The sequence below is a fragment of the Cyprinodon tularosa genome, unplaced genomic scaffold (genome assembly GCF_016077235.1).
Source record: "Cyprinodon tularosa strain WSP-4 unplaced genomic scaffold, ASM1607723v1 ctg387, whole genome shotgun sequence".
NCBI classification, from domain to species: domain Eukaryota; kingdom Metazoa; phylum Chordata; class Actinopteri; order Cyprinodontiformes; family Cyprinodontidae; genus Cyprinodon; species Cyprinodon tularosa.
Window position 1 is genome coordinate 218,931 of NW_024039104.1, and position 9,428 is coordinate 228,358.

A 9,428-nucleotide genomic window follows, 5' to 3' on the forward strand; every position below is an offset into this window, starting at 1 on the left:
CTGCAAACATCCCAATTACAGGCTGTTTAGAGGGAATTAATGAGGCAGATCTTAGATACAGATATTGGGCTGTCTGTTTTTCTGAGTTGCTTTATTTTCTAGCTGTCACTAAATAGAAATTGATGTATTTCTTAAAAGAGAATGACAACAGATGAAAGAATGATTGTCAAAAGTGGATTGATTAAAAAACTGGTAAAATAATGCCTTATATTTAAATAGATTTTAGCGACCAGAGAGGGAAGAAGTCGTTTTCTTCTTGCACATTGGACAGAAAACCTCAGTATAAACCCGACATGACAAGCTCTTCTTCAGAAAGAGACTGCTTTTATTTTCAGTGAACAAAGTTGGAACACTCTCATTCACTTCTTCTGAGAGCAGTGCATATGTGAGACTTTTTCCCCTTCTTTTTAATAGTGATTCTCATTTGCTGAGACTTAAATTATCATCAATTATTAACATTTGCATGCTCATATAAAAAAAAATCTTAAAAAAAAAAAAAAAAAAAAATAGCAGTCCTATTTTTTCTTCTCCGGATTGAAGGCTGCTGATTATACATTTTTTTATATGTGCGTGCGCTGAGTTTAATGAATCAAAAAGATCCGGATGTTTTAGGTCTGTAACAGCTTATGGATACATAGCAAAAAGAATAAAACAAGAGAAACCGCTGAGACTTAACAGGCTGATCCCTCCTTTTTTATTTGCTTGTTTGTGTTTCATTTTTTTTTTTTTTAGTCCCAAAATAAGTCTTTATTTGTGATTTGGTTACGTTAGGAGCAAAAAAGTTTGTTGATAGTTTTTGGGAAACTCATGACACTGTCTTTGGGCGGGTCTTGGTGCTGATGCAAGGCCGAGGCGCTCCTCTCCGCATCCAGGACGCTGCCTTTGGTGTTGGTGGTCCAGGAGACGGTGGTGTTGGTCAGAGCCTGGCTCAACGTGCTGTGCCTGAACAGGGGATCGTGGAAAACCCCATCCACCCAGTTTCTTAGCGTGGTGACGGGCGAGTCCTGTCGGTTGTCCAGTCCGGTAACGGGTGAGGTGGCAGCGGGGGACGGCGTGAGGGACGAGGGAGGCGCCTGGCACCTCAACATGCAGGACGGATACTCAGTCTGGTTTAGGGACGTCGCTGTCTGTGCCAAAGACCAGATCCTGGGTTTGCCGTCTAATAATTGGTGACCCTGTTGCTGCTGGCTGTAGCACGACTTTCCCTGCTGTATGCTCTCCGGCTGGAAGTCCTCCGGGCTCGTTTTCAGACAGGTTTTCCCTAAATCCTGCTCTCCATCCAGAGAAACGGGGGCAGAGATCTTCAGAGGCGCGTTTTTCACCAGGTGCTCGGCAGAGCAATTGGTTGTCGTTGACATGTGCGCGTTCATGTGGTATCGATGCTTCATCTCACACTCAGAGCTTTCAGACTCAAGCGCGTCAAAATCATCCAGGTCGCTCAGCTGGAGTTCCTTATCAGCTCGACTTCTGGAGTCTGAGGCAGCAAGGATGGAAAAAGGAAAAAACAAGGTTCAGCATCATACAGGAAAAGTGCAAATAGGTTTTATTTCACAGAAATAATTTTAAAATAGTCCGATTATGTATTTTAAACAGAATCACAGGCTCTATATTCAGAAAATTACGGTAAGCTAAATAAAAAATAAATAAATAAAGTAACAAAATAAATAAAACTTTTCTGAAAATGTGTAAAGCTGTGCCTTTAAGATAATAAATGTTTGCAAAAGTCGTTGTATTTAAGGTCTACATTTAGGTGCACTCAAGTCTAACGCTGTACACATTTCGGGTGCTTTAACAAAAGAAAACAGCATTAATAGGAACGTAAATTTACTTTATAATGTAAATAAAATAGAGAAAAAGAAAACAGAAATTAGACAAAGTTAATATTTTTATCTTATCCTAAACAAACGTTTTTATCATGGTGCACAGTGAGTGATTTCAATCATCACTTTGTATATATACTTTTTATAAGATAGAAATAAAATTAGAAATGGCATTCTAATGTGTAAAAATTTATCATGAACAAAAATACATTTTACATGTAGGCCTAAATATAATTTTTTTTTAACTTAAGTTACCACTTTTCTTGCCTAAATATTCAAGTATTTTCAGGCTTTAAATGTTATTACATATCTATACTGAAGCAAAAATACAATTTGTTATATGTCTTTCACATATTCTCTTCCATTTTTTATACTGCGCAGCAACAAGACATTCTGACACTAACCATCATCTGTATTCTCGCTTTTTATCTGCCCCTCCTGAGACCCCTCCTCATCTTCGTCATATCTCTTCTCCTCTGAGCCCTTGTTTCTGGGCGGCCACGTCATCTTGTTCTCCTTCTTCAGTCTCCTCCGGGCGTTTGCAAACCAGGTGGAGACCTGTGTCAAGGTCATCTTGGTGATGATGGCCAGCATGATCTTCTCCCCTTTGGTCGGGTACGGGTTCTTTCTGTGCTCTTGCAGCCAGGCCTTTAAGGTACTGGTTGTCTCACGAGTAGCGTTCTTTCGCCTTGTGCCTCCATCCATGGAACCATATCTATAAATAAGCAAAATATAAGGAAAAGCTTTCACTACAGTTTATCTTAAGAAAACTCTGAATATCCATGGTGTTGTGTGCGCCCTTTGGAGACCTTCCCTATATACTCATCTTAAAAAGCATTTTTGTCATCTTTATTTATTAGACAACATTAATATGTTAAGGTGGTGGGACATGAAAACATGGTGCAAAATTTTTCCTTTAAAATAAACATAATTTTAGAATGTAAATATAACACTGAATAAAATCTGCTGCAATAATCAAAACTATACCACTATAACAAACATGTCAAAAACATGTAACACATTTATTTTTAGAAATTCCTTGAAAACATACTCGCTAAAGTATGGCATAACTCATCAACTTCGTTTCCTCACTTGATTAAGTCCTCTTTCGGGTATTTAACCTTCAAATTATTCTCAGGGGCATTTATGGACCTTCTCTACTTTTACCACTTCTACAGATGCAAACCATACAACTCCATTTAAAATGCATGGTGTTGATTTTCAGTCAGCAGTGAGCTGTAAAAACTCCCCTCATGGGAACCTTTTTATGAGGCATTTATTGCTTCGTCTGGCTTAGAGCAGGTCAAGCACTGCTAAGGGAATCAGGAAAAGAGGGCAAGCATTCACCTTTCCCTAGCCCACGTTGTTCCCTCTCAGATAAAATAGACTGTAAAATTGCTTTATTGAGTGTAATGATGAGCCCTCAGGTAAAAGGCGGTTGTACTCCTGTAGGCCTGCTTGTATCACTGTACCATACCGAGAGTGTATAAGTTTTACTTCGTGTTTGCAAATATATCTATGAAGATGTGGGGAGACATGTATTTGGTCATTAAATTACAGTAAGAAACATCAAATAAGAAACTGAAGGTCAGAAGTTTTGGTTACATGTTGTTTTTATGTGGAAATCTAAGGTTCTATGACGATATGTACAGCTCTCAAAAAGAGCTTCAATCTGATCCAGTAGAAAACAGGATTGAAAATGGTTTTCTAACATTAAATTATTTTAGCGCTTCAATTTATTCAGCTTAAGGGGTTATGCTTAAAGTAAAAGAGTTAATTAATTAAGGATCAGCTTGCATCCTATGTTTTTATAACTTTCCAACATAGCACACTCCTCAAAGCTCGGGTTTAAATGATATAAGCACTGGTTCTTTTTAGTCAATCTAAAGATCTAAAAAGAAAAATGAACCGTTTAGGAACTTAAAATGACCTCTTAGGTAAAACCTTGATATTTGGCTTTTTTTTTTAAGCTGACTTACAGTCTGTTTTTTGTAATCATGAGGGTCAGGTTTTATTTTTGTTGGTTTTTCACTGTTTTCCTGATATAAACACCATAGGTAAAAAAAAAACAACCTTTCTTCTATTTAAATCTATTTATTTCTTCAATTTTTGCTTGACAGAATTTGTGAAAATATTATTTTCGTCCCTAATCACAATATTGAAATAAAAGTATTAACACTTATATCTAAAGAATTTAATAGATGAGCAACTGACATACCTGTCATACTGATACTGTCCCAAGGTAGGATCATATGGGTAGTAGGCAGTTGCTTGGGTAATACCCGCATGCGCAGAAGCTGCAGCATCTTTTGTATCAAATGTACCCTGCAAACATATATGTGATTAGATAAATACATCAGTCCAAGTGCATCATCAATATGACTGAAATGATTCATTAAAAGGCAATTGTTCAAATAGATGACCACTGATTGCATGTTGAAAAAAGCAACTAAAAATAAAGAACAAAAAAGATATTAAATAAGATGTTCAAGTTAAGAACCGTTAAAAGAAAAACCTAAACTTAACTAGTTTAGTTCAAATCATAATGAACCTTTTTTGATAAAGCAGAAATATAAGACAACTAAGGTACCTTAAGCACTTTTCAGCAGTTTGTTTTCAAAAAAACTTACTTGTTTTCTTGAATTCCAGTGTTAGTGCTTTACTCAGAATAAATTAATTAGTTTATTGGAACTATATAGGGCAATACATTTTGTCATTAGCATAATGTGATTAAAAATATCTTCACTATTTAGACACAAGACACTAATTTGAATCTCTAATTATTTTTGTGATTTACAATGAAACTTTTCCTAACAGCATATTTTGCATAAAAACAAATATATATAAAAGGTGATAAGAAATGCAAAACACCAACACTTTTTATTTTATTTATTTCAATGCTTAGAGAAAACTCTTTGATGGTTATCTGATTGGATTTGTGGGAACAGGTCATTAAGATGGAAAGAGGAAGCCTTATTTAAGTCTCAGCATCCCCGCTGCTCCATTAATCAGTGCCAAAAGGAGAAGCTTACCAGGGAGTAGAAAGCCGATGCGTCTGTGCCGTATGTAACGTAATTTCCATAGCCCTGACCGCCGGTGTAAGGGCTGCCGTACACACCCAGCGCGGCGGCTGAGCTCAGTTCATGCCTCGCCGTGGCCAGCAGTCTGCTCTCATACACCGGACAGTAGACCGGTGTCTGTCCGGACGCTGCTACCCCGGTGTCGGATATGGATCTACCCGTGGACTCGCAGCAAGTGGTTAGAGAGTTGGTTGTCATCAGGAACTAAGAGGAAACCAGAAACAAAGTAAATATATATATATATATATGCCACAGCTTTGTTTAACCCTCCTTTGCAAACTAATCTTATAATTTCAGATTTAGATTAAAAAATTTAAATAAATATATAAAGTTTGCGCAAAGTGCCCAAAGGAGCAGTGCGCTTTCATTGATTCTCATCAAACGCGTGTCTTTTACATTTTATTATTTTCCCATTACTGTTTTGTAATACCAAATATTAATGTCCAAATGACTTTTTTATGGCTTAGAGCCAAAGGCAAACAGCAGCTGGCTTGTGGTGCTGCGCGTGCCGAACAAGTTGCCATGCGTGTTCCAGCGCAGATAAACATATGGTTGACATTACAGACGGGCTATTATCTTACAGAAATCAGTGAATGGGACATCGAGGGGGTCTCGGTGGAATCTGGTTACCCCTCGTTTTATCACCCCTTTTTCCCCTCCTCTGCCAGAAAGACACAGGTATCACTGGCTGCAACGCAATACCTTTCCGATACCCAAATCTTGTCTATAAGTGCGTAAAAGGATCAGGTTTAAATCAATAAGAAATTGAGTCGCTGTAAGAGAAAAAAAGCCAAGTATAAGCTAAGCACCATTAAAAGCAAAAAAAGCAGACTTACTTGTGGAGCAGACGAGTATGGATATCCAAATTGTGGATATGACATGGTAGAGAGGTCCCTCGGTATCCAGAAAGAAAGCGAGACTGAAGGTCTCCACTCCTGCGCAGACTGTGGCTCTGTTTCACTGTTCCAATTGATTGGCAAGCACGGACTCCTAGGATGCTTATAGGGCGAAGCAGAGTAGCATGTTTAATTTGGGTTAAAAAAAAAAAAAAAAGGCACCCCTTTATGGGAAAAAAAAAAGGCTAAGAATAAAAACAGTTCCAAAAAAACAAAAACGAATAGTTATCTCCTTTAGAAGTTTGTTAGAAATAAATTAAAATACTCGGAATAATCACTCTCTTGTCAGATACATAGTTTTGCCTTTTAAAAAAGTAGCGTAAATGATGTCAGCAGCAGAGGCTGGTTGTTTTAAACGGCGAGGACTCTGACGTCAGAAGTTTCCCACTCAGAAAATGACCAGACTCTAACTTTAATATGCATTTTCTGTTTCACTGTGACGACATAATTATAATAATAAAATCAACCAGAAGAACAGAAAACTGGATAAAAATGATGAGCTGCAGCTACATTGACATTAATCTGGATTCCCGATCAATCTATTAGGCCAATCAGTGTCTTGAATGTGCAAACGTATGTATCAATTTAAATACATTAGGCCTAATTAAGTGACTTCTTATCATTCCCGCTGACGGTAATTACTGAGGAGCAAATGGATTTTTAATTATAAACTATTACATGAAACGTTAATCTTAGGAATATCTATCTATCTATCTATCTATCTATCTATCTATCTATCTATCTATCTATCTATCTATCTATCTATCTATCTATCTATCTATCTATCTATCTATCTATCTATCTATCTATCTATCTATCTATCTATCTATCTATCTATCTATCTATCTATCTATCTATCTATCTATCTATCTATCTATCTATCTATCTATCTATCTATCTATCTATCTATCTATCTATCTATCTATCTGTGTTTTGGTCTTGTAAAGGTGTCAGGGGCAGTATAACAAAACACCTACAAGCCACTAAAGTGCAATGCTCGCATCCAGGCCGCCGGTGCGCTCTTTCTTGCTTGGAGAATCCCGTGCTGAGACATGTGGATAGCCCCGGGGGTCACTCCTCAAATTAATGATGATGTACTCCTCCTCCTCCTTCTCTTCTTTAGCTCCTCACTCCCCCCCTTTTTGCTCTCCTCTCCAGCTGGATCTCTGCCTGCCGGTGACAGGTCGATTGAGAGTGATTGATGACTATCTGGGGGACCGGGGCCAACATAATAATATGATACCGACACCTCACAATAATTGCTCGCTTTCATTTACAGATGAAAGTGGCAATAACGGGGTTGTAAAGTCAGAGAAGGCTTGCGCATCGGCTCAGAAACTTTTGTTCTTTTTTTAAGGCTGCTTCGGGTGGCTTGGCTTGGGCGGGCTAAATAAATTGTCTGTTCTCTCATTCATTTTGACAAATTGAATTATAGGGAGTGAGTACCTCCAAGCAAATGGCCGCATTAACGCGGTGAACAGGGGGGGTTAAAAGAGATCAGCCAGCCCTTTTTAATTTGCATTAACTGTAATGCCACCTTAACAACCCGTCGGAAGCGCTCAAGCATGGACTCACTCACACCTACCGCAATGCTGCTTCATTTTGTCTGATTCATTTAGACTTGGGGGGGGGGGGGGGGGGGGTGGGGGGGGGGGGGGGGGGGAATTGGGGTTAATGTGACACAAAGTGCATTAAGTAGAGGGCGGGGCCCAATTTATCCTTAACATCACACCAAGTAGAAAAGCAACAGGGCCAGCACTAGTTTGTTTAGGGCCTCAAAGGGGCCCCATTTTGGTGCTTTCACTTCCAAGTGAATTCTAACTTCACAAGCCTGATTGACAATGCAGATCACTTAAATTGATTATTTTTAAATTTCTTATTTAAATAGTTGTTTATCTTTGATTTCACTGAAGACTCAGTTGACTTGCAGAAAGATATTTTTCTCTTTACCCCATATAACAAAAAATCTAGCTCTGAAAAGAGCATCAATTCTGTACTTATCATCTTTAATGTTAGTATATTGATGCGTATAATTAACAACAAAAAATTAAATCTTTTGAATATTCCACTTGAGAGTATTACTGCTGCCACCATCTGTATTAGAGGGAAATAACTGATAGGGGTGGCCACAGGGGTTGCCAATGATTGGCTAAGGGTGGCCATGGCCACCCCTGGCCCCCCATTTGGCTCTGCCCCTGCTGATCAGGCATAGCTCTACACATTATTAATATGGGTATGCTCCCATGAAATCTTTTCTGGAAATCAATGACCATTTAGCAGAACCTTTCCAGCTGATTGGGCTAAGTGGTACCTGGTTTTAGCCAATCATGTCAACAGAACAAATAGCAGCATACATGAGAAATCCCAACAATTTACACTTTTGTGCTCCTCCTTTTCCTCTGTCAAAGATGAAATTGTGGATTCTGACTAATTATATGTGGTATCAGCAGCTATCCGTGCATCCTCATGGGCTGCCATGGTTATTGGTACAGATGTGGGATCAGCAACACTTGCATTATGTCCCCGATACTGCCATGTGATTGGCCAACCCGTTTCGAGTTGAACTAAACAATCAAAGCTGGAGTGACAGAAATTGTATTTGTAAGATTTTGTAAGATCTGTTTTATTAACAGAACCGTATGTTCTGTAGCAAAAATTCACAGTTATACTCAACGTTGTATTTTAAAAAACAAAGGTGCTGTTATATAGTCTTACAGAAACACAACCTACAAAGAAGATGATTTTTCATTTTTTGACTTCAAAAGAAGAAAAATTAAAAAGAAAACAAAGCAAAATTAAATACAGTATTTAAAAAAACTTTCCCCACCCCACACACACCCTCCTCTCTCATATGGTTCTCGATATCCTTTAATTTCTGTACACAACACATCCTTCTGGTCACATTCGCATTCAATTCAACACTACTTATAACAAGTACATCAATGAGAAAAGCCTAAAAGTTTTTAAAGGATTTTTTAAGGATCACTGAAAATCTTTGGCTTGAACAAAAAAACTGAAAGTTACCCTCAGTGAAGTGAAAGGTAAGATAAAGTATGCAGATATATGAAATCGGGGACAGAAAATATGAAAGCATTATTATTATTAGCAGTATTATTTCTATTAAATACGTTTCCAACTGAATTATAAACAAGCAAACAAAAACAAACAAACAAAAAAACTGCACAAATAGAGCTGGAGCTTTGACTTTGTGGGGGGATGGCTGCAAAGTCTACAGTTGGAAGGAGGGCTCTGCAATACCTCTCCTTTCCAATAATGCAGGGATCTGTCAGTGAAGGAGCACTCTATCTTTGCAGCACTTCGAAGCATGATAGATATCGTCCAACTGGGATGTTAATTTTACCGGACTCCTCAACATGGTGAAGGGGACATCTTAGAACAGAGCTGGCCTTCCTGAAAATAATTTTTTCCTCTCTCAGGTGTAGATTAGCTGCTTCTCCAGCAAAATGCACCATACAGTTTTTTCAGGAGCACCTTGGGCACTCTGAAAGGCCTCAGTCTCCTCAAAAAAAGATTATGCATTGATTGCTTTTGTGACCACAGTCTGGCTTATGAGTCAGGTGAAACCAAGCCAATTATAAAAGTCTGTACACATTTAATTGCCCTTAATTTTC

General features: G+C 38.2%; 1 protein-coding gene across 1 annotated transcript; it reads right to left on the reverse strand.

The window, feature by feature from the left end:
* Positions 1–304: 304 nt before the first annotated feature.
* Positions 305–6,114, reverse strand: irx4a (iroquois homeobox 4a). Its single transcript, XM_038297361.1, has 5 exons — positions 5,737–6,114; positions 4,853–5,104; positions 4,039–4,145; positions 2,225–2,535; positions 305–1,474 (listed from the first exon to the last, which is right to left on the reverse strand). Exons 1-5 carry the CDS (start codon positions 5,779–5,781, stop codon positions 768–770), a joined length of 1,422 nt encoding a protein of 473 aa, XP_038153289.1. The 5' UTR covers positions 5,782–6,114; the 3' UTR covers positions 305–767.
* Between the last annotated feature and the right edge of the window lie 3,314 nt (positions 6,115–9,428).

What these genes read in the sequence shown, in the direction of transcription:
- irx4a (XM_038297361.1), bottom strand. Translation starts at nt 5,781, where the DNA reads ATGTCATATCCACAATTTGGATATCCATACTCGTCTGCTCCACAA. An exon ending in CATACTCGTCTGCTCCACAA is followed by an intron (nt 5,105 to 5,736) that starts GTAAGTCTGCTT and finishes GTTTCCTCTTAG; the next exon opens with TTCCTGATGACAACCAACTC. An exon ending in AAGCGAGAATACAGATGATG is followed by an intron (nt 1,475 to 2,224) that starts GTTAGTGTCAGA and finishes TTGCTGCCTCAG; the next exon opens with ACTCCAGAAGTCGAGCTGAT.